The sequence below is a fragment of the Nicotiana tabacum genome, chromosome 4, assembly GCF_000715075.1.
Source record: "Nicotiana tabacum cultivar K326 chromosome 4, ASM71507v2, whole genome shotgun sequence".
NCBI classification, from domain to species: Eukaryota; Viridiplantae; Streptophyta; class Magnoliopsida; order Solanales; family Solanaceae; genus Nicotiana; species Nicotiana tabacum.
In genome coordinates this window covers 47,979,323-48,004,567 of record NC_134083.1, presented here as the reverse complement: position 1 = coordinate 48,004,567, position 25,245 = coordinate 47,979,323, and the positions used below count along the sequence as shown (strand labels likewise).

The 25,245-nt window shown below is 36.5% G+C and overlaps 3 protein-coding genes and 1 non-coding gene across 16 annotated transcripts; 2 read left to right on the top strand and 2 right to left on the bottom strand.

Moving 5' to 3' along the window:
• The first annotated feature begins 550 nt into the window (after positions 1–550).
• Positions 551–8,717, top strand: LOC107798097 (DNA-binding protein RHL1). 5 transcript variants are annotated; one of them, XM_016621070.2, is made up of 9 exons: positions 551–978; positions 1,357–1,467; positions 2,700–2,786; positions 2,914–3,128; positions 3,635–3,708; positions 3,961–4,091; positions 4,916–5,026; positions 8,256–8,294; positions 8,437–8,717. In XM_016621070.2, exons 1-9 carry the CDS (start codon positions 661–663, stop codon positions 8,473–8,475), a joined length of 1,125 nt encoding a protein of 374 aa, XP_016476556.1. In that variant the 5' UTR covers positions 551–660; the 3' UTR covers positions 8,476–8,717. The 5 variants fall into 5 exon arrangements, with proteins under 5 accessions (XP_016476556.1, XP_016476544.1, XP_016476550.1 ...); XM_016621058.2 differs by having other exon boundaries at positions 3,635–3,732; XM_016621064.2 differs by having other exon boundaries at positions 3,635–3,732; positions 8,427–8,717.
• Positions 5,878–5,983, top strand: LOC142180458 (small nucleolar RNA R71). Its single transcript, XR_012709082.1, has one exon. It is a non-coding gene; the product is annotated as a small nucleolar RNA R71 (small nucleolar RNA).
• An 803-nt stretch (positions 8,718–9,520) lies between the features above and the next one.
• Positions 9,521–16,742, bottom strand: LOC107798077 (uncharacterized). 9 transcript variants are annotated; one of them, XM_016621049.2, is made up of 8 exons: positions 16,614–16,742; positions 15,815–15,859; positions 14,706–14,796; positions 14,539–14,582; positions 11,801–14,275; positions 11,264–11,368; positions 10,911–11,085; positions 9,521–9,975 (listed from the first exon to the last, which is right to left on the bottom strand). In XM_016621049.2, the coding sequence occupies exons 3-8, from the start codon at positions 14,739–14,741 to the stop codon at positions 9,769–9,771; spliced, it is 3,042 nt and encodes a 1,013-aa protein (XP_016476535.1). In that variant the 5' UTR covers positions 14,742–14,796; positions 15,815–15,859; positions 16,614–16,742; the 3' UTR covers positions 9,521–9,768. The 9 variants fall into 9 exon arrangements, 8 of the variants coding, with proteins under 8 accessions (XP_016476535.1, XP_016476521.1, XP_075107908.1 ...); XM_016621035.2 differs by having other exon boundaries at positions 15,833–15,859; XM_075251807.1 differs by lacking the exon at positions 16,614–16,742 and adding an exon at positions 16,306–16,600 and having other exon boundaries at positions 15,833–15,859.
• Positions 16,743–19,328: 2,586 nt separating this feature from the next.
• Positions 19,329–24,958, bottom strand: LOC107798069 (18S rRNA (guanine-N(7))-methyltransferase RID2). Its single transcript, XM_016621027.2, has 9 exons — positions 24,740–24,958; positions 24,574–24,649; positions 23,571–23,654; positions 23,438–23,493; positions 22,481–22,537; positions 21,445–21,494; positions 20,933–21,085; positions 20,018–20,153; positions 19,329–19,903 (listed from the first exon to the last, which is right to left on the bottom strand). Exons 1-9 carry the CDS (start codon positions 24,839–24,841, stop codon positions 19,739–19,741), a joined length of 879 nt encoding a protein of 292 aa, XP_016476513.1. The 5' UTR covers positions 24,842–24,958; the 3' UTR covers positions 19,329–19,738.
• Between the last annotated feature and the right edge of the window lie 287 nt (positions 24,959–25,245).

Here is a 25,245-nt window from a genome sequence, read left to right as displayed (position 1 = left end):
AGATATTTGTAATAGAATAATATCAAAATTATTTAAAATTCTTAATGAAAAAATCATGTCATTTTCTAAATAGTATGATATAAAATATGCTGTTACATTTTATATAATTATAAATTTTTAAAATAAAAAATAAATTAAATATTATTCAATTTAAAAGAGACCATTCTTTTTGAAATAGACTAAAAAAATATATCACCAATTTACCGGGAGAATACTTCTGTTGGAATGGAGGAAGTAGTTTGTTTTGTATTCACTTATTCCCTATTTTTTCTTTCTAAAATGTGCAATTTTGACTGGAAAATTTCATTAATATGAATTTTTATGAGAATTTTAAAATTGTGGAAAATGTATATGTAAAAGGCACTTACATGTTTCTTAGTAGGAGAGATGACGCTTGCTAAAATTTCATTTCAGAAATGCAATTTCTAAATCGCATCGGTAAAACTAAATTGCGAAGGACTGGAAATGTGTATTCACAATTAGTCAAATACGATTTATATGTCGATAAATGCGCTTCATAAGTCGCGATGTTAATTTCGATTTACAAGTCGCATTTAGTAAATGCAAATTATAAGCTAAAGCAACTTTCCCCTGCTCTGTATTTGCTACATAGTACATACTACCACGGGTCTAGGCCAGTACTGTTTTTCAGCAAAGAGTATGGCTAGAGGCGGGAAGAAGGCGGCAGCAGCAAATGGAGAAGCCAACCCAGATATGGTGGAGAAAAAGAGGTTGAAGAAACTAGCAATTTCAAAGCAAATGCTCTCGGAAAATCCTTCAAGGGTGAGGACTAGTGCTTTGAGCCCATCAAAAACTGTAATTAAACACCACGGCAAAGATATCTTGCGCAAGTCTCAGCGGAAGAACCGTTTCCTCTTCTCTTTTCCCGGTTTACTTGCTCCTGTGTCCGGAGGTAAAATTGGCGAGCTCAAAGACCTTGGTACCAAAAACCCTATTCTCTACCTCGACTTTCCTCAGGTATAACTGTTTTTTTACTACTACTTAATCAATTATTGCTACTTGCTCTTGATTATATCTGTACTAGCAAATAAGGAAACAAAAGGACATTTTACATTCATTCTTCTCAAGTAGATTGTCTACTTGTTTGGGATTGAGTGCTAAGAAATAGTAATGATTACTTGGGAGCAAGTAGAGTTAATTTTTCCTTTTATTTTTAGGTTTTTAGTGTGTATCATTATCATTGTATTTATATGTAATTGTTTTGAATTTTCTTTTACCGATATTTGTAGTAAGCTAAAAGTAATTGCTACCATTGCTGCCATATAATTCTTAGCATTTAAATTTTCATCTAACATTTTAGTGTAAACTCATTTTTGTACTTCGTTGGATCTGCAGGGTCAAATGAAGTTGTTTGGGACAATTGTATATCCAGAGAATAGGTATTTGACTTTGCAGTTCTCGAGAGGTGGGAAGAATGTAGTGTGCGAAGATTACTTTGACAATATGGTTGGTAATTCCGCACATGCTCTATTCTTCTGTTTTCTGATCCGTTTTGCTTAGTATTTATTTGAATTGCAGGAGCTTCGTTTAGCAAATACTTATCTTCCTAAGTAATTACTTTTGTTTCGATCACAATGGAAATAATCATCATGAAGGCATCGTTTTTAGACGGAACAAGATAGTAAAATTTCTGTTCACATTAATCTGTTGTAGGCTGTGGAATTATATTGTCTAGCGATACAAAATATCTCTTCCGATGGTTGAAAAGGAAGTATCCAGGAGCCATCCTCTCAGGAATGGGAATGAATCGAGAGGAAATATTTATCTTTTACCTAACAAATATGTTTCATGACAATGAAAAATAGAACCAAGAATGGCTCTTCAGTTAAGTTTGACAAAGACCATATTTCTGTTATGTTTTAAGATTGTCATATTTCTGATATATGAATTATTATTTCACAATGTCCAGTGGTTCTGTTCTTTGTCTGCTAAGGAGCTTACTGCTGGTGTCTTAGAATGGGAGTGCGTTGTAAAGCTAACTTGCTCCATATTTTGACTTATAGAACTTATTAGACTAGAGCTGTCTGTGCTTTTGGATTTTCATTTGATTCAAGCATGGATTGTTCTTTCAAGTTTCCTTCTCAAGTTATTTATCTTTTAAAAATGCTGTAAGTTGAATAGCTTTGACTCGCATTGTGAAAGGTAAAGGAAACTTCCAAACTGAGTGCTATTAGTTAATACCTTACACTTTCTCTGTTTTGTACTTCTTTTCCGTTCTATGAAATGTTCCTTTCTTTTTTTTTTTTTCACAAGGATGAAGCCTTCCTTTATATACTAATAATTTGCACGCATTGATTTCATTTTACAATCCAAAAGTTTAATCAGCAAAAAATGTTTTAATAGAATTGTCTTATCCATCAAGAAGGCATATTGTTAAGTCTGTTCCTGATGACCTTGTCAATTTCTCTTAAATTATGTTATTTTGAGATATTAAAAACATGTTGAATATCAAGTGCCAATAACCATTGCAAAAGTTTTTCTCTCGAGTTTAAGAAAAAATTTAGATCTACTTTTTGTTTGTTGACTCTGTTCCACCAAATTTGGGGTTTGCTTTACTTCTGTTACAGTTCAAGTTAGTATAAGGTTCTGATGAAAAAGAGAAAGGATTTATTCTGCACTTCGTTACATTTACTTGTCCTGTTTCCTTTTTCTTGATTTATGGCTTATTTCTTTTGCAGATTGTGTTTTCTGATGCATGGTGGATAGGGAGGAAAGACGAGAATCCAGAAGAAGCACGGCTTGCGTTTCCAGAGGAGCTGAATGTGGTTAGTTTTTTGTTGAGCTGTTCCCTTAATTCAACCAGTTAAAGCTTTAATTAGTAGATTATATTAAAGTTGCGAATAGTTTTCAAAGGATTGCTGACACTACTCTAGATTTCTTATTTGGTTACAGCAAGAGAAATTGGAGTGTGATTTCAAAGGTGGTGCAGGTGCTACAAGCGTTAAAAAACGAAGCAGTAGCGAATGTGAGGTCAAGCATGTGGAACAACTGTCTCCTGAACATGAACAGGAGGAGAATTTATCAGAAAGTCAGAATGATTCAAAAGAACTTGTCGAGTTAACTCCAACTCGTCGTTCAGCAAGGGCGGCAGCAGGGAAAAAAATCAAGTATATGCTTTGACTTGTATAATATGTAGTTTTCCTCATTATTGATCCCTTGCATACTGACTGTATCATATTGCATGCAACTGTACTAGTATATAACATAGTAGCTTTTATCAGGGAGCTGAAAGACAACTTCATGGACTTCCCAAGATTACTATACCTACATAAAGTAAAGCATAAGAGAGAATAGGCATTTTATATTAAGTTCATCCAGAAAATGTACCTTTTTTATTAGGGAAATAGGAATCTGTTGAAACTCCTAATGACATTGGTTAAGGAGCCTTAATTTGGTACTCATTCAAGGACTATCCAAAGAAGTGACCAAATGATCACTTCTACTTTGTTGCAATTTTGTATACGTATAATTTTTTTTTCTTTGAAATTTTTCTTTGTATTTTTTTGCATTAATTTCTTGAGGGATGTTTTATCCTTTATTAACTAAGATCCAGTCGAGTTTGATGTCTTCCTCTGCTTAGCCATTGTCAGGAGTTTTATTTTCAGTAACTCAGTTTTGCAGAAGCTTCTTCCGGGGATGATTTGGCTGACGATGGAGCTGAAACTTCTGAGGAAGAAGAAAAAAGTGGTATGGATCATTCAACAAAAAATTGTACGTCTGGAATCATCTCCATGAATAATTTCTTATATCGTTTTTAGGGTTTTCTCAAACTTCTTCATAGAAGCCACTAGAGTCAGAGTCGCTCAAAGTCTCGCTGTTCTCTGGGCTTGTTCTGTTGTTTATCTCCCTTTACCTGCTATCTCCTAGTTCCTTTACATAGTTTCATGGATTGAAACATCTGTGGTGCAGTCAGTGACATTCCTTTTTATGATACTGTAGCACAAAGTCAAGTTGCTGAAAGAATTAACGCTGCTGCTGAATCTGCTTCCAAGTCTAAGGAATCCTCCCGTACTAAGCAGAATTCTCTTGTTCAGGCTACTATTTCCACATTGTTTAAGAAAGTGGACAAGGTACATACTTGCAGCTCTAATATTAGGCAACAAATTTGTTTCAGAAATTGTTGAACATTTTTGTCTGTTTAACAATGTCGATGCATACTTGTTGAAGAGAGGGAGAGAGGGATCCATGCTTGTTTCTTACGATCTCCCTTCACGGGCCACCACAGCTCTTCATCCCTTAAATCGATCTAAAGCTTGTATCCTGAAACCTGCATTCAGAAATTGTATTTGGCGACACCATCCTGTTATCTCCAACAATGATGCTAAACCATGTGATTGATACAGTACAACGATTGTGGTGACATGGTTATGAAGGTGTTCGAATTTCAATAGGCACGGGAGAATATGGTTATTGGAAGCAAAAAGAGTTGCTGTCCTGGATTAACAACATTCCCTGTAAAACAGGGTAGAGATGGCGAAGAGGTAATGCAAGAATCATGGGAGGAAAGATAGGAAATAGATGAAAAATTTGGAGACCAGTTTCACAAATAGGAGCAATAGCTTTGATGTTTTCATTTTTCCAAAGGGAAAATTTCTAAGAACTTTCCTCCTACAACCCCCCCCCCCCCCCCAAACAAAAAAAAATCCTTTTTTAGTTTTTCTGGTATTTTGCGTAAATTTTGTTGCAGAATATGACCTTAACCATTGAGTAGGTGGGGATACCACATAATATTTCATACTATCACAAATGGATTCTCATGGCTAACGCTGAATTTTGTTTTTGGGTAAAAGTGATTCTTTTGTCAACTTCTCTTCATATTTTTATTGGGTCATGCTCATACTTATTCTGTTGATGCACAAATAATTATGTTCGTATTTCTCCACAAACTTTGAAGCTTGTCAGTCCAACAAGAGTTTCTCAAAGGAAAACAACAAAATCAACAAACAAAGGGACATCCAACACAGGATGTGGTTCGACCGTGTCTGATCATGTTGGTACTTCTCAGGTAAAATTCAGACTATGTTCTGCAATTTATCCATTTGGTGCTCTCAGTCCTACTCTAGGTGACTCTGTTTCTCGCATCTTCTTTGTCTGCTCGTAAGTGGTAGTTTTGACTACCTAGCAAAGATAAAGGAAGTCTGGCAGGCTCTTATAAGACTGTTGAAGATATATTTTATAATAATTGGATTGGTTCATAGACTATAAATCCAGGTCAAATACATAGTAATTAATTTTCTGAATCTTTGTTTAGTTCGACAGTTGGATATCTTCCCACCCCTGAATGATGCTTGGATGTTCCAATTTTGGGAAGTGCATGTTGGGTCCAAACGCACACGCAAGTATACGCGGTCGACAAGTAATAAAGTGATAAGAAAGTGTCGTTACCACGAGGATTTATGATCAATTATTGTCCAATCCAAGCTATTTATAAGTTTAATGCTCAAGTGAGTGTGAAGAAGATGATTGTGATTTTTGTAACTAAATTACTACGAACTAATAGGCAAGCAAGAAAATAAGATCGCAAGTAAAGCAAACAAACACTTAGAAAGAATTCAATGAGATGGGGATATTCCAGGGTTATGGGATTCACGTCTCTCCTATGGTGTTTTTCCGGTTGATGTAATCACTTGACATATCTAATCTGTTGATTAGTAGGGTTTATTATGCTTGCGAAGTTCTTTCGACGCTTCGCTCGCCTATTCAAGGCAACCTAAGACTATATGTCTATAGAATCAAACTCGACAAGAATGCATGTGTATATCATGCAACAAGTTGAATCTAGATTTAATTTGGAGGTCTCGTCCAACCCATCCACAAAGGTATGTCCCAACACCTCATCAGTCTGACATCATAGTCTGACAATGATGTGGGCAATCTCTGAGTAGTTTCTTATATCTTTCCCAAGCTTGACAAAAAGTCTCACCATCTTGTTGTTGAAACGCAAGAATCTGCTCCTCAGCGACTTTATTTTCTTTGTGGGAAAAAACTTGATTAAGAATTTTCGTGCTAGATCATCCCAAGCGTGGATTGAGTCCGCGGGCTCTTTGTTTAACCATTCCTTAGCTTCCCCAGCAGTGAAAAGGGAAACAATGTAAGTCTGACGTAGTCCTTGAAACGTTCGGATAATTATATGTATCCGTAATTTTCAGAAAGTTCTGAATGTGCCACTGCGGATCTTCATGAGATAGATCTACATACTGCCCTGTGGACTGAATCAGCTGTACCATGTACTGTTTGTACTCAAAGTAACCCGTGATGTCAGGCTTCACGATAGCCCGAGTCATATTAGCAAGATTAGGCCTTGCGGCCTCTATCACTGGTCGCTCTTCATTATTTACCATCTCTATTGGCTGTGGTTGGACTACGATGCCCAACTCTGCAATTTCTGCTCTTGCTTCCGCCTCCTTCCTTAACCTGTGGAAGTCTTTCGAGTTCTGGATCAAAAGGCGGAAGGTTGTTCAAGCTGTTACTTCTTCTTAGCATTCAATGTGAATACCTGTAGAGTCACAACATCAAAACAAATTAAATCTCAAACAAAAATAGATAAATGCTTGTTCATACAAGTAGCTAATTTCTAAATCCCCGGCAACGGCGTCAAAAACTTGTTGGGTCCAAACGCAGACGCAAGTATACGCGGTTGACAAATAATAAAGTGATAAGAAAGTATCGTTCTCACGAATATTTATGATCAACTATTGTCCAATCCATGCTATTTATAAATTTAATGTTCAAGTGAGTGTGAAGAAGATGATTGTGATTTTTGTAACTAAATTACAAGAACTAATATGCAAGCAAGAAAATAAGATCGCAAGTAAAGCAAACAAACACTTCGAAAGAATTCAATGAGATGGGGATATTCCAGGGTTATGGGATTCACGTCTCTCCTATTGCGTTTTTCCGGTTGATGTAATCACTTGACTTATCTAATATGTTGATTAGCAGGGTTTATTATGCGCGAAGTTCTTTTGGCGCTTCGCTCGCCTATTCAAGTCAACATAAGACTACATGTCTCTAGAATCAAACTTTACAAGAATGCATGTGTATTTCTTGCAACAATAACCAAGGCAACTAGAATATGTCTATCCTAATCGCGAATCTATTCTCCGATACCCGGATTCGAGATCTTACTCTATCCAATCTTATATGCAATCTATAGTTCCCACTTTCGAGTTCAACTATAAATTTGTGGATAGTACTCTATTGTTAGCTACACAATAGAATAATTAAGTGCAAGATTGAATAAACAAATTAATATGATAAAGTCAAGCAAAACAATCGACCGTCAAATTACAATAGTCAAGAACGACCCATAACCCCGGAATAATGAGGTTCTTAGCCACTCATGTTCATAACAATAATCAAAATATCGTTTTTAAACGTAAAAACTATAAATACTAGATGAAGGATGGAAGAATCGATGAATTCCGTGCTCCCGAGTGTTCCGTACTTGTTTTTTTCTCTCAAAGTGGCGTCTCTCTCTCCAAAATAGGTTTAGATTTGCTTTTATATGAGTTGGGGGCGTCTTGGATCGAAATAACCAAGTCCCCGGTGAAATAGGACAAGTTCCCATCACCAGCTCCCAGGGTAGCGTGGGGCGCTAGCTCTGGCGCTGCGAAATTTTATGGGCTGATTTCGGCGCCACAGGTAGCGCCCCACGCTACCCTGGGCGCTACTTTGTGGCATTTTTTCCATTTCGTCCCCTTTTTGGTGGTTCAAATCACGCACCTCCGTCCCTCATTGCTCCCGGATGATTCTTACACTTAAAAATAGCACAAATTATTACATTACACATCCGAATTCTACGAAACATGAGTAAAATGCGAGGCGCTATGCATATGAATATATATACTTTAAGCCGAATATCAGTGCAGCTTTGAATATAGCTTTCTAAATTTATCTCTCATGTTTTCTGAGACTGTTTTTATATATGTTTGATCTAGACACTCATGAAAGCTCTTTTATGTGTAAACTAATTTTTTTTTGAAAACACCTGTTCTGATGAGTGCATTCATTTTCCTATCCATTCATGTCGTATAAAATAAAATATACCGCAGCTTCATGAATTGGAAAGCCAACTTTTCTCAAGCTCGGCTGACTAGAGATCAATGTATCTTGGTTCATTTGATTTACCCAAAAGAAAGAAAAATATCTGTACCGGTTGTGCAACTTTCTCATTTCTACATTCAGGTAATATAAAATATAATTGCTGTTCCTTGTGCTTTGACGCTCTGTAGGGTGAAGATGACATTGAAGAGTTCTCTAGTTCGTCAAAGGTTTGAGTTCTTACACACTTCTCGTTTCTTTTTCTCTTTTCATTGATTATTTTTTGTATGGTAATTTAGTTGCTTCTGCGTTACTCTGCTGTCCTAGATCCTCACATTTTGGATTATTATTTGATTCTTAAGTATGTTGCAGGATGCAGGCGAAGCTAGCGATGAAGATTGGGCTGCTTGAGTTATTATATTTTATATTCGATAGAATGATGGCAACTGTTGTCAATGGATCTGCAATTGCTCTCGTGGGCAAACCTTGCTATAGATGTCATGAATATAAAAGGCAAACATAAGTGTTGTCATCTTTTGTTTGTTTCGTTTCAACTTAAGTTACACACACACATTCATGAAGTCATTGGCTGTAGAGAGAGACTTGAATTTCCATACGGGAACATATATAACATTGAAGTTTTAGTTCCAAAATGCAACGTCTGGCCGTTGCTTGTGAGAGAAATTTCACGCACGTTGGTCTGTCTTATACAGCAGTGCAACTTTTTTTCCCTGTTAAATAAAAAGTAGAACGGGAATAATCGGCAGATGTAACATTCATCCGTGTTGCAGAATAATAACTATATCAACGAGCTCCCAATCTGTTAAAAAAATATGCTATTGATCTCAAATTATCCTATTTATGATTAGTTTTTAAGAATATTTTCTTTCAGCAGAGCTGATTTGGACCACCAAATTGGTGGCCGATCTGCTTTGGCGGTACATCAGAATCAGATAGTTCAGGGAGGCATTTTTCTACTCGTACTCATGCTTTTTACCAAAAAGTTAGTAATATTTTTAATCTAAGGTGAGAATTTTATATTAACGTAAAGAAGGGAGGCCGGTAACCAATGTTGTCTAAGTCAACCTAAGTTCACACATATAATCTGTAAAGCAAAATCAAAATTCACTTTGTTCTAGTTTACCAAGTTTTCAATATGAACAGGTCCATGCTTTTACCATCCAAACGTATTACCAATCAACTATGCTCCAAACAACTAGAGTGGGTTATATAATCCTATTATATCAACTCTACTCTGTTCAAATTCATTGCATTGTCAATGTAACGAGAGCGAGCAGACTCTTGTGATTTCTGACCATAACCTTCCTACTTTATTCGGGTTCTTAACCAGCTACATCTTGTGAAACTGATACGGGTTCTCAACCTCAAAAAACTATTTCTCATTTTAGCATGCTGAAAGTCTGGCGCACACAACGGATATGGAAACCCAATCTCAAAGTTACAACTTATCTGTGACTTTTAATCAGCAAAAATCATCTCATAACATGCTGCATAATTTAATTCCAACTAGACAAAACTATATATATACAACTCTCTTCAGAACTTACAAGAAGAAGCACCAATAAAATTCCTAACTGTAACCAGTAAGCACTACTTTCAACCCCGAAAAGGGGTTCCTATAAGTATACTACGCTATTTACAGAGCATAACAACTTACAATCAGAATACAAGGATCAGAAGCAATTAGCGTCGCCTGGATAGGAAAAACTCATAATCAGGATGTCTGTTCACGAGCGTGTCACTTCCAATCTTTCTCACAGCTCGTGACATAATACTCGCTGTCTGCTCTAACGTTCGTATTCGCTCTCTCAGAACTGTATGAAGGTCCATATCCAACAATTCTTCAGTCAGGTCGTCAATAGAGTGCCTTGGCTGAAACCAGCATTCACCCTATTTTGTTTTGCCATTCAGACAATAAGTAATGTCATGGCCATGTATGGCGTATTTTACATGCAGGGATAAGATTATACTAAGGAAGAGTTGAATACATAAACAGTTCTCCTTTCCTGTTAAAGGACCGACAACAAGTTGCATGGACAGCCTTGTAATCTTTGCCTAACCAGGCCATTCAAACAATCAACTACACCTCAACCACAAATTAGTTGGGGATAGCTAAATGAATTCGCTGTCTCTGTTCTGCTCTTTTAAATGCAGTATGCTTGGAATAAATCATTATTAGATTATTTTTACATTGACTGTGAACCCACTGCAATCCTTTTTTATACGCACATGGAAGCACTTAATCACTTATGCTTTGTGAAGCTCATATAAGTTCAGACGACTAATGTATGATTTAAGCTAGCAAATATTTATCTTTGAAATGACTATTTTCAGAAACTTTCCGTGATTACTAGCATAATATATTTCTTCAACACAACTTCAGGAATTGTGACGAAGAATATAGCATTGTCGTTACTATTGTTTGTTGCTTTATTTTCACTGTTCCTTGAGCCGAGGGTCTATAGGAAACAAGCTCTCTACGTTTACAAGATAGGGGTAAGGTCTGCATACACACTACCCTCCCCAGACTCCACTTATGGAATTACAATGGATTTTTTGTTGTTGTATAGCATGACAATTAATTCTAGTCGTGCTCATTTTGCCTTGGACATACTTCCTAAAGTCATTATATGCTCTATGGGTTGACATCACCAAAGATATCTCCCAAATTCAGCATTTTGTTATAGATTTTTTCTTTTTAAGAATTATTCTTATCGTGATAATTTTAACTGTTACCATGTTATTAACTCAAAAGTAGTCTAATAAACTTCAGAAGTTCTATGAGAGACACCTTCAAATTGCGAGATTAGCCACTATGATTCTACCTGAGCATTGTAGCTTTGGAGGCCTATGATTGGAGAAACTATACAGTCATCCACACTTCGGGGTTTTAGTGTCTGGTTTCCATGAATAAAATGGCCAAGCGAATGATAAGTCAAGAAAGCAGCACGCAAATTGCCATCGGGTATCCTATAAATGGGGTACCATGCAACCGAAAACCTGTAAAGACATGGAATAATTAGATCTAATACAATGTTGCTCTGGAACTGGAAGATGGCTTTTCATGCACTTATTTCATTTTATTTCTTTTCTCCAAGTAGGGATGTAGATATGCATTGCGCCTCACATATTTAAAAACCATATAAAATCATAATAGCTACACATTTCTGCTACTAACCAGGAATGAGGATGCAGGTCATCTAAGCTCGTAGTATGTAGGAGCGATGGATCTCCATGTGATCTACAGTTTGAGGGTCCATCGCCAGAGACAAGTTCCTGTATTCTGTAATAGAGAATTCGAAGAAAGATCAGCAGAGTGCTATCAACCCCACACAAAAAAAACATTTCCTAGCGACGAGCTGCATAGAGCCTTATGAAGAACTCAAGATGACAAATCAATCAAACTAGAATTTCCCTGCTTAGAGAGCTGAGCATGGGAAATAGCACAAAATAAATATGCTTACCAAAAATCCAACACCAGAGAATATGGAAACAAAAGTTAGTTCTTCACCAGAAGCAAAGTAAGGGTAACCATGGAGTATAAATGATCAGTATTGAGGACAACGATTTGCCGACAGTAAATTCGCTAGTAACGGGCTAATGTTGCATTGCAAGAGGACATGACAGGTTGGTCATTATTATTTTTTTCCCCCAACGATAAACTCTTAACAAAGAAAAACTAAATGCTAGCAGAAACAACTTAAGTATCACATACGTTTCAAACAACGGTCGCCGCCTTTGAGGCTGCTCAGATTCGAAATATTCAAAGAGAAGCTCCATATCATCAGACAAGTTAAATTCATCAGGTAGATGATGTAAATCACCATTATTGCACTCTGAAGATGACGTCGAGTCAGAAAGAACACCTTTCTGTAGTAAAGAGCTTGAATCCTCAATAAGAGGTTGAGGTACAAGTACAGAAAATACTGAGTGCAGATCTGCACTAGGTGAACTCTCAGATATTCTATTCATCTTACAGTCCGCCACATCCACGGACCCCAGAGTCCTATTATCATTATGGATTGGACGAGTCCTATGGTCCTTGAAGAGCTGAATGGCTGACAAATATGGAACAAAATAGGCACGAAACTTAGAATGATCCATCCCATAATGTCTTGCATTTCTGTGATCCTCTGTTTTTACTTCTAAACCATAGCTCCCATGTTTCTCATACCACTGCCACAAGTTTTCCAAAGAGATATTCGGTATCTCATGTCTGCATAGAGGATCATTAGTAGCTTGACTGCGGAGGCAAGCCCGACAAGTCCGAATACTAACAGATGCACATATAAATGGAGAGGCAGAATGAAGAAGTTTCTCAAACTCGGCAGCAGGATAGCCATTACCGATCTCAATGGCTTTAGAGGCTAGCTGTGCCCTATGGGCATCATTCACTGCCTGAGAAATGTTTCTCCAATCATTTTCAAGACTATGAAAGGTTTGGCTTTTAGCTTCAGGAACGAAGAACTTCGCCGTAGCAGCATTGGCGTAGCCCTGCTCTAGAGTGCATGTGTTATGATTTCTCAACTTCCCAAACTGAGTATCACCAGGTAATGCTTTTATATTTTCTGAATTTTGACCTGCATTTATCACTCTGACATTCACTGAGGAAGAAACAGGAGCTTGACATTTAGACGCCAGTTGCTCATGTGTAACATTTTGACCAGAAGGAGAAACTTCTTTGTCCGCTTTGTCACCCTCTCCATCCACAGCAGGAAGCTCCTGCCACCGCGCTGTTAGGTCATCGAACTTCTCTGATCTAGATAACAAGTCAAATTGATGTTCAACCATTTGATCATCCATGTTGGATACAACAATCGGGACATCTCCTGTTGCTTCCACATTACGGGAACAAGCTTTGGGATTCGGGATTGGTTTAAGGGAAACATATTGAACATTCCTTTTCTTGTATCTATCCCTAAAAGAACTTGTTCCAGTTCGAGAATCTGCAGCATTAATTGATCTTTTTGCTGAAGCTATTTGGGTAGCTGAACCAAATACATCATCTGATTGCGTGTTAGTCGTCAAACAAACATTTGAAGAGGCTCCATTAACTGGAGATCCTTTCTGACATTGACTTTCATTCTCCTCCAGTGGATCTAGACACTTATTTCTCCTGGGATTTTTTGGAACTTTGAGCTTTTCCTGATTTTCATGTGCGGATTGTGATAATATAATAGAATCAACACGATTAGGAAGCTCTTTCTTCAATGTACTCTTTTTCAACCTATCATCAAACTGTGAGAAACCTAAGTTCAATTTTTCCAAGTCACGGTTGTTTGCATCAGCATCATTCTTCTGGACCCTTTTCCAAATACAATGATAATTTTCCTTTCTCGCATGGCTATTCTGGTTTCCAGTACTACTTGCATAGACATTTGAGTCTTTGGGAACTCTTCTAAAATACTTATCCTTCTTTTCTGTTACATAAGGATTCCCAACATGCTGCTTTGAACGCTTTTTCCTCTCACCAGCACTGTTTAAGATGTCTCCAGTAGAAGAAACCTCTGTACTTACAATAGTATGGGGTGATTTACATCCACCCGAACTACATCTTTCATCACTGCTTGAGGCAAGAGCAATAGAGCTCAAGGTCATGGCATCGGTCATCAAGGAATTAGACATATTAGCAGAAGAACTAATCGATCTATGTTGTATACTTTGTATCACAGCTTGAGTTATTGAACATCCAACTGCAGATTGCAGCTCATTTAGGCCATTACTGCACTTGAGATTTCTATTCCGCTTCCCCTTCTTTCTAGGTTTTTTCTTTGAGTATCTGTCTGTGGATCTATTTTCCTTAGGGTCATGAACATCCATATCTTCTACACTATTGGCATCAGATCCCCGGGAGATGGTTCCAGGAAATTCACATTCGATAATTGGATTTTGACCAGAAGAAATGATTGATAACATGTCCCATTTCTTTAGATTGCTGAAAGCACCTCCATCGTGTAGAGAGCTTCTAGACGAGATTGATTCAAGAGGAGAGCCAATATTAAAAACTCTTTGAATCTTCTCTCTACCAAACAAGAAAGAAGTTAATGGCAACAACGAACCAACTTGAAAACTATTTACATTTGATTGAAGTGATCTCTGACAGATTTCACGGTAGAGATATTGTTGTGGAAGAACAAGAACTCTCCATAGTCCATTGGATTCCAAGACAAAGAATGTGACATCTGTAGACCTGCAAAATGATTCATATGTTAACATATGAACATTGTTGAGCTTAAACCAATATCATGTGAAAAGATATCGGGCCAACTGTTGGTATCTCATGCGATATTTCAATTTATAAGAAAAGCTATAAATGTGGTATATGACGTCAATTCCACTTCCCAACGACGTAGTTGGTATTGAGTGACAAGCTACAGAAAATGAACTTCAACAATAATACACAAATACAAAAATATATGTAGCTCATCGATAGTACCAAGAAGCTGTCTTTACCTACAATTGGAAAATCTCCAAATAACAGAAGATACTCCATAGTCCTAGAAGAAAGTACCACAATACATGTCAGAACTACTCCAGATGAATGACAAAGCGCTAGTATATCCATGTGATTTGCAGCAATTAATATACACAACCATAGAAGATGAACTGAACTTATGCACCTCTAGAGATTTCAGGGACAATGTACAGTCATCCATATCTGGATCTTTCTGAATGATGCTACCTGATCACCTAAGGATACAATGCATTTTTCTGCAACGTAAAGAGAGCACATGGAGATCACCATATGTGCTACTTCAGTAGCCTTCAACTTCAGGGAAATGCATATTGACATATATCAAAGAATGAAATTCAAGATGCAAGGCTGCCTAAAGTTTGCATAACCTATTACATCTTCTAGAAAAGCTATGTCTACTATCTTGTTCGTATACCCCAAAAACTTGACTTAGAATTTAAATGCTTAAAAGTTTTCCTTCTTAAAGGATAAGAATTCAAATAAATATAAACTAGTACCATTATATGTTATTTTAACCTGATGTGACATTTGAAAACAATGTTTTCAAACTTTGTTTACCTAAATTCCATGCTTGCCAAAGTAGGTACATACTAGAATTAAGGAGGTTCAATTGCACTCGCATATACCTAGTGAATCAATGAACTTCTAAATAAATGGAGCTCCATTTAGAAAGAACATGGCCAAGCAAAGCAAGAAGAAGGTTAAGAACAATATGGTCCAATACATTACGAGCAGTAAAGGTTGATTTTTGGATGGATATGATCGTGCAAACTTACATCAGAGCTGCTTATGTTCAGTGTTAGGAAAAAAGTGAAAAAGTACCGAAAAACAACTACCAGGAGTAGTTAGAAGAAGAAGGTTTACAGGGTATAAAAGTGACAAAGTAAAGAAATTTCACATGGTTTTTATAGGTCATTTAGTTCTCAAAATTACATTGTGATAGATGCTCAATTCTATGGCCTTTAAAAATGCATTCCGAGGTAATAATAGGAGGAAAGCTTACTGATTTACAACGAAAAAAGTTATGAAAATATCACTAATATAATAGTATAAATTATGCCAGCTTGAATCAGGAAAACCAGAGACTTGAATGACACCTAAATTTCCAGTCAAATAGTATCCAGAAGATTAGCTGACAGGGTATGGACAGATAATTAGACTTTAAAGGATCACGTCAAACGTCAGAACCGATTTACAATTCATTTTCTCTTTACATTTACAATAATATTTCTCTTTATAACTTAAAAAATGAACCTGTAGATGAACAAATACCTGACCTCAAGACCTCAGCAATTATCTCTGCATGAAAAATGAATGCACATAATAAAATTAAATGTTCAAAATCCAAAAAATTGAACATTACAAGGCGAAAAGGATAAAAAAGAGGCAAAAATTTATACCAGACAAGCAATTAAAGATGACAAGAACATTATGTTGCAAGTAATGCTTTAAGACAAAGGAATGAAAATCAATAGAAAATAAAAAATAAAAAATAAAAAGAGAGAGAAGAACCCTGTGAGCATGTGAAACTAAAGTTGGGCACTTCTCTTCCTGGTGCAGAAACTGAAATCAAAGAGGCCACAAAAATTTACCCAAACCGAATTTAATTTTAGTCCTAATCACAACTTTTTTGTTGTGTGGATAAATTAGCAACCAAATACAACACTCATAGCCACAAAATAGAAACAACCAAGAAAGAGAAACATAGACAAAACATGGATTATTACTGATCTACATGTAAATACCTTAATCCAATCGCAAACCCAAAATCACAAAGCTTAATACTTTAACAAAAAAATAAGAGTAATTCAAGGTTCCTGGAATTTAGGAAATGACTGCTATATATTGTGTAGGTCAAGAATAGTCCTTTTTCTCAAACTTCAACCATTCACCCATGCACAACACCAAAGAAAATAGAAAATAAAAATTATTATAACCTAAGAAAAATAGGGCTACGAAATTATTAACTTTCTTTTTCTTCTTGTCCTTTCTGGGTTTTGAGGCCCCCAAAAAACGTACAGAATGAGTTCAAGAAAAGATTACAAAAACTTGCCTTTAAAATGAAGAACGAGCTACAAGATTTAAAAAAACAGCAAAAGTTCAAAGAACCATAGCAGCGTTTATGTATGAAATTATGTTTAAGGGAGTAGCAACAAAGTGGGGCCTTTTGTTTCTTTTTTCCCTTTTGGTGTTTTCTTCTTTGTTTCCTTGGGGTGGGGGTGTTGGGGTGGGGGTCAGAGACAAGAGGCCACTGATATTTCGACAGATGGGCACATGTGTTTCAATGAGATAAGGACTCATAATCTCAAGTGGGCCGGGCCAGCCCAATCACAGCCCGATTCGACCCGGGTCAGCCCTGTACACTAGGGGGACATGTTGGGAGGGTTGGGGGAGCCGGGCGGGAACAAATATATTTTGGTAACCGGTGCCCCGGAACCCGGTTACCCTTTACCGGATTTTTACCGGGCTACAACCCGGTTACCGTTGTAACATTTTTATTTTTATTTTAAATTTTTTGAACGTTGCCAACGGTCAAATTCAAAAATGACCGTTGGACAACGGCCATTTTTGTAAAAATGGCCATTTCGGCCTACCCCTAAGAAAATAGCCCCTCACCCCTAATAATTGATAAATCATAATTTTAACCTTTTAAAAATTATAAATATCTTCGCTTTTTCATTTTTTCCTCATAATTTGCTCTTTTACTACTCTAATTCTTTCTCAATTCTCTATGTTGCTTATTGCTCTTAAATTCTCAATTACTTATTATTTCAAGTTTTATCAAATATTTACTTTAGTCACTACAAAATTATAATTATCAAATATCAAGTATTCAAGTGAAGTGTCATCAAATATCAAGTATTAGTCTATCAACTGAAGCTTGATATCAAATTTAGTGCGGCATCCGGAATCCCGGTACACTCCTTCCATCTCTTTCTTTTCTTTGGTGTATATTTTTATTTTATTATTTAGAATTATCAATTTAGTTTCTTAATTTAATTTACATAATGGATATATTTAGAGCAGCCAAAAAATGTGTACTAGTAGGGGTGATAATAGTAAGAGTAAGACTTCTAAGAAATCAAGAGGTAGTGCTAGTTCTTCTAGTAACTTTACACATATTTCTGAAAGTTCACCTGAAAATTTAAATGTATATTATGAGCAACTTCAAGAAAATTATGGTATAGATGATAATTTAGATGATATTCAATCACCTAATAATTTTGAAACACTACCAGCTACACCTGGTAATGCTAGTCAAACTCAAAATACTAGGGATAGAAGTCGTGGTAATACATATAGGCCTTCCCTCCCTATTAAGAGGAATCGAAGTTTAAGAAGCAAGTGTTGGATTTTTTTTGAAAGACTAGAAGAAGATAAAAATTATGTAAGATGTCAAATTTGTAAGGAAATTTATAAATATGAGACCGGAGGTAAGGCAGAGGGAACGGGTCAACTTCGTAGGCACATGGTAGATAACAACCCTATTGTATGGGGTGTTGATGAGGAAGGTGGGCAACAAAAACTTAACCTGGGTACTAGCGGTTTAATGGGTAAATGTCACGACTCAAAATCCCACCTCAGACGTCGTGATGACACTTAGTCTCTAAGACTAGGTAGGCCGATTACAACTTTAAACTTAATCGGACGTCCGGTAAAGCTTTAAAATCTAAGACTAGGTAAGCCGATTACAATTTTAAAATCCCACCTCAGGCGTCCAGTTACTTTAAACTTTAATTATAAACCTTAAAAGTTTGCAAACACTTAGGTATCAATAACATTGAATAAGAAAAATAAAATATACTAAAAAAAAAAAAAGTAACCCGGCCCAGTCCTGACCCGTTAAGCCCAAACCCGAATGGACCCTAATTAAACCGAAATTTCCCAACCCATTATCAGCTCGTTTATCCAGCCCACTAACCAGCCCGGAACAATAACTGGACGGGCTATTCTTTTTCGTGTCCAGCCCGTCCGGTTAACACCTATAACTCATATTCACACCTCTTTTGCTTGGGAGACTAGAATTTGAAGTAGATGACAAGGACCACGAGTCTCACTTTAGGGGCTTACGCGGCGCGAATTCGGATATAGTTGGGCCCCAATATGGATATCGGATAAAAAAAGTCTCATTTTAATCAAGAGGCGATTCCATATTTAAGTTCAAATTCAAATTACAACAACAACAACAACAACAAGAACTCTTCATCCTTCCCTCCAAGAACTCTTCACCTTGCTCTTGGGGTGACTCGAACTCACAACCTCTTGGTTGGAAGTGGAGAGTGCTTACCATCAGAGCAACCCACCTTGTCTTCAAATTCAAATTAGTATTGGAATTATAGTACTACTAAAATTTTGGAAAATTTCATTAACTTCCCCCACACAGTTTCTTTTTGCACTATTTCTTCTTCTTCTTTTTTTAATTTTTATGGAACCTCTTTGTTTTAGCCATAAAAAAACGTTTGCGCCAATCTAATAAATATAGAACACGTGTGTTATACTTATGACTTAACCATAATTGATTGATATATCATTTAATCTCAATTATCACTAAGCATAATAAACTAATATAGTTTAGTATAAACATAGAATGTAATTAAGTTTTCCCGACTTAGCCACTATGACGTATCAAATTTGATGTTATCATCGGACTTTTATATGCTGCGCCAAACATAGACCACCAATTAAATTAAGGTATTGAAAGTTAGAAACAAATTCTACTAATAGATTAAAACAAAAATTTCTAAGAGTTCATTCTTCTCTTCGCTAGTTCAGAATTCTTTGTTCTTCATTCATTCAAACAATATCATTTATAAATACAAAACCCAACCTTAATGATGAGTTTTACAATAGGGTAAAAGAGACAACCAATATTCCCGCACTCGAATTGTGAAACAAGCACTATTCTACTGTATGAGGAATATGTATTCAACCAGTCGTTAACTCCAAAATGAGAGCCAATATATGCTGCATGATTGAGATGACACTGGACCTCAAAAATAAACATGAACCATCTTAGAGTAAACTTGAGCTCTCGCGGAGAACATTACATCAGGAGTTTCATTAATTTCAGCTCTTACTCAATCCAAAATTACTCTCAAAGTATGTTCTCTTGCAGAAAAATGAACTTAAATTCCATTCACAAATAGATAAATAGATGAAGTTCATATGAATGATGAATCAAAAACGATCCTTTCTTTTACGTGCTGTGTATTTGGTATCTGCAGGCACTGTATTCCCCTTTCTCCTCATCTGTTCTTTCTTCTTCAGAACCCAATCTCTTCCTTTGCCTCTCTTATTCACTTTTTGCTTTTTTCTAGGTCTGTGCCTATCAGATACGAAAACCTGCATGGTAGGGTGAAAAGATAATTAGATAACCAAAGACTGACAGAATAAGAGGGGGAAAAGAAAACAGGAAAAACGAGGGGGTTTAGGAGGAAAGGGGGAAAGAACACTTACTGTCTGGTTTTCTTCATCCCCGCTACTATCTTCATCAGAGCAACTCTCTCCATCTTCACCCTTTCCGTTGGGAGTGATGGAGCTAAGAGATGGCGGGCCACAAGTGAGCACTAAGTACTCTTTCCTCCTTTTAGTACTGTGACAAGAGAGAGCATCCAGTGTCAAGTCAGTACACCAATTATCAAAGAGTTCAATCTTCATACCTTGAAAATTCATCTCTTTGCATCAGATTTTAAGGTATATCTAACATACATGTTTTGCCTTTCCTTCCCTCATTTTTAGCTAATTCTAGTTCAGTCCCTTCATTATTGTGTGTACACATTTAATCTTCAATCCTCAGATATACTCCAACTACTTTGGTATGAGAAAGAAGAGAAGAAATTGGGAAGACGCAGTGAGCACGCATGCAACTTTAAAGGGGACAGCCTCTCGGTGTTGCTCGCACAATAATTCCTATATCTTCTAAAAGCTAGAAGTTAGAGTAGGGACACTATGCTTAATTATGTCTTTAACGGATCGAATCCACTGAGCCTTTGGAGGTTGAGTGGAGGAACACCTGACGGTCACATCTAGGTGGTTGTTTTAAGTATTTATTTAAAATTGATTGATCCTGCTTGTAGAGGGATTAACCTATACCATTTTGGATAAACTAAGGTTGATGTATTAAGAGTGATAACATGAGGTCTACCACTAGAATTAAGCTTTAATGTAGACACAATTAGCAATGCCATATAAAGCTTCCTGGGGAATACATGCCTTCTAATTTCATTTCAGGGGATGAGCTTCCAGACAGGAAAACCGATGTTGATCTCCTTACTGTTTCACCTTTTATTCTTTCAGTTGTGTAAGCCTTCCATCTCACCATAAAACTAGCAAAAATGAAGAACAGAGGATGTTTATAAGCTTCTTCTCTACCTGTGGGGGTAGTCAACAACTATGCCTCCAGAAAAACCAGCTCGCATGGCAAAACCCAGTATCAACTCCCGCTGAGCGATATTTTCAGGATAGACTTGAAGTACTGCTCTTGCGCCTCTTCCCAAACATCTATATAAGGAACCAAAGAATGCCCTACAGAAATTTTTGATGAAGTAATCAAAATGCATTAATAAGGCATCAAGAAGATGCAGAATTACAAAAGGAGAAGGAACAGCTCCAGTATAAACCAGGAGCTATCATGGAAAAAAACTGTAAACAGCAAAAGATTATCCCCAATACAGTAACTATGCTATAACTATGCTAATATCAGGGAACTAACAAAATCCAAAAAATTATCAACACTGTTTACGGGGGTGCGAAAATTTCAACTGAACAAACTAACTATTGTAGGTTTCACACTACTTGTTCAATACTGCTGACATAATAATTGAATCTTGGGCAGATCAGTATCCACCAACAATCAATCTAAGATAGAATGAACTCACACTTACTTCAACCTTAACCGAGGTTCATGAGAGGACTTGTCAGCATTGCAGAGCCACTGCTCAAGCAAATAAAGAACATTAGTAGTAAGCAAGAACCAAGCATAGCAAGTATGATAGACATGGCAAGAGAACCAAGAGTTGAGATGTTAAAAAAAAGATCATTCAAACCTAACCTATATAGTCAACTGAAAGAAGCCCGCTTACCGCTCCCTTTTCCCCTAGACACTTTGCCCTCTTAATTTGTATATGTCAAAAGGACTACAATCAATTGAAAATGCCTTTTGCTTAAAAAGTATGACTAAGTGCGTGCAAGCTAACCTGAACACCATTGTTAATTTGAAACAGAAAAAAGATGCCTAACTCACAGGTGTGTACACACACAGACACGTGTTTATATGGGTGAGTATGATAAAATAAGTAGTACTATCTTTTTTCCTTTTAATCTTTTTATACTGTGTCCTCATAATCATCTTCAGATTTTCTCCCCATTAAGAGCTCTCAGAGGATACTAACCTGATAACTAGCATTAAATTAGGTCGACGAACATCCTACTTCTTAGATAGGAAAAGAACTGACCCCTCCAACCATAAGGTTTGGCAGTCAAGTCAACAGAGCAAAGTGAGAAATGACCAGTATTGGGCTTTCAGGTAGGGAGTTTGGGGGATTGATTTCCATTAAAATAAAATGGAAAGGGAAAGAGCTAGTGATGCCTATTATTTCTCTTGCATATATACAGATAATTTAGCAACATCCAATGCAAGTCACAATCAGGAGAAACTTTTGAAAGTTGATGATGAGATTACAAAAGTTACTGCTTCGATAATTCTTGAAAGTTATGAGCGGACCAAATCTTTTCATATGGATATATGAGTTAATTATGGAAAAAGAAAAAACACCATTTTGTATAATTAAACATTGTCGAGCTCCCCTAGACCAAATGTGAAGGGCAGTTTAAAGTAGCTACCATCATTTTTCATAAGGAGTAGCTACTCCCAGCATTATCAGGGAAGAACAAATCAATAAAGTAGAGACAAGAATATACCTGGACAGCAGAGATACTGATGGCACCATCTAGAACTCCAGGTCGAAGCCCTAAGCCCTAAAACAGATGCAACCTATTATTTAGGTTCATTCAATCAAATGAAGAACAGGTTGCAGGTATATAGGAGATGCAAATTTTGAACTAGCCAATCTTTGAGAATTAGTAACATCCTCATCAACAAGTGTATTGTGTCAAAAGAAAGTAGTTTCACAGATATTTAATTTTCAGAGAAATGCTTACTTAAAAATCCAAAGCAATGTCAATATACACGAAAAATAACCAAGAGAGGCAACCACCTCTTATATCTTTTCTTTTTACCCTCAACCATGACTTACAAGAAAAACCAGGTCAAGCAAAGAAACTGTGCACAATTAATGACTAAAAACATGTTCAAAATGCTTTTGCCTAAAAACACCCAATTATGGCAGGAAGCTACATCTCTTTTTTGTTGGGATGATTAGACTTATGGCCAGACAATACAAGCAAAGTTTATCCGACTGGTTTTTGTGTAAAACATCACATAATATACTGTAGTGATCACCTGCCAGCAAATTTCTATGCAAGTGTGAAATCTCCTATTCTAGTTTCAGGAGTAGCATCACAAACGTAAGCTGGTAAACTAAGATTTAACCACTAGCATGGCCTTTAAAACAGAAAAGAGAGATGCATCAGGAGACATTCCATATAGTATTGGGGAAAACAACAACTAATGTAGTAACAGGTTATTGTATGCTACAAATTACTATGTTCTAATATGTTTTATATAGGTTGATAACTCTGCTTCATCATTACTGTCATGACATCCTTCAATTGCATTTTGAGATTTCCGTATGACTGCAACAATAAGTACTATGGGTATAAAGGCATACATATCCACAAGCAACAAGGTGTATCTGGTCTTAATACCTGCAGTTGGGAGAAAAATGAAGAAATCATGTTGAGATTTTAGGTACCTACCTGACCCATGTCACCAAGTACTAGATCACCATCAACCTGGCGCTCCAGTGCAACGTCTGGAACATGAAAATCATTATCTAACAATAGTTAAACGAGAAAAACTTTTCACTTAGATGACAAGAAATTTACGCACCAAGCATTGACTGTGATATATCCAAGCCAAGCCATTGGTGTCCATGCTCAGTGATTGTTTCACCACTTAGACCTGATCCACATCCTTCAGAATGGAAAACAAGTAATTACTGCCTGGTTGTTTAACTGATAAGGTGGAATAAATACGAAAACCTCACAACTCCACAATTTTTTTTTTATGAGGTAAGATTAAACCTCACAACTCCAGAATTGAAAAGATAAAGAACTATCATTGTTCAAAAGACATCTGTTAGAAGGCACGAGGACAACAATTCTGAAAGGTCACATTGAAGGAGCCAACCTTCCGGGAAATTGCTTAACTCGGACCAAATATACTGCAAAACAGTTTCTTACTGATCAACCAAAAGAAAATATTAAACCTTTCCTCATTTATCCAGTATGATGAATGAGCAATTAACCATTTTTATCTACTGTGTGTTTTTCAACAATCTAAGAAGGCCAGTATAGCTCGGTCCTATCTTTGGCACAATCACACATTTCGGAAGGTATCAATTAATTACTCTCCGCATAGTTCATTTGGTTATTGTTAGATTTCCATCACTAGATGTTGTTCTTTTCGCCTCGTTTTCTTATTATCTTGTTCTCGTTACTGCTTGTTGCTACTACATTATTTTCATCTTTTCTTGTGCCGAGAGTCTATTGGAAAGAGTTTTTCTACATTCACGGTAGGGATAAGGTATGCGTACTCACTACCCTCCAAGACCCCACGTGTGGGATTATACTGAGTTGGTTGTCGTTGTTGTTAATGTTGTTGTATAGTTCATTAGGTTTACAATAAGCCAGTTTTTTTCTTTAACTATCTTAAAATGTACATGAGGCTTTTACGATGCTTCAATTACAATTCACTAAACACTAGTTTTTATTCGTGTAATGCTATAAAAACAACTCCCTTTCTCTTTATTCACCCCCAAAAAACAAATCCATAGCTAAAACTTAGCTCATCAAATTCACAAATACAACTACACAGTAAAACAAGTGTATACCAATATCAAGAAGTAATCTTGGGGCTCCATCATCTGGTAAGGCAAGAAGCTCCAATGCTCTCTCTGTAAGTTGCGACTTTTGCATAATTACAAACAAAAGTCAGCTAAGTATCCAACGCTGTGAATGGAATAATCTTGTTTTATTATAGTATAATAAAGCACAAACCTGTATGTCGATTATTCGAGAAGATGAAGTGTACTTGCGAGCTTCATCATCGTTGTAGAATATTTCCGGCGGCGCTAGGAGCTCCGGTCTTGATGTCGACATTTTCTTCACTCAGAAGTCAGTGTGGAATTATGGGTATTTTATTTAACAGAGTCAACTGGTGAAAAAGGATTTGGTTTTAAAGATAATAAAGTATGGTTCCAAAACCCTAATTTTTCAGTTATGGTTTCTGCTATTTATTTTTTATGGAGTAGTTGATTTGGGGCCTTGTTTTCTTTTTTCATTTAGATCCCTACATTTTCAGTTTAATCTTTTATTGCCTGGTTATTCTGCCTTCACACTATATGAAAGAGAGATTTGATTTTATTATTTTATAATCTATTTCAAATATTTTTTAATTTTATGTTTATTTTACAGGAGATTACTAAAAAAATATGAAATATTTATTGCCTTATTTTTTTTCTATTCTGATGGTAAATGGCAGAAGAGATACTAGTAATTTCCTC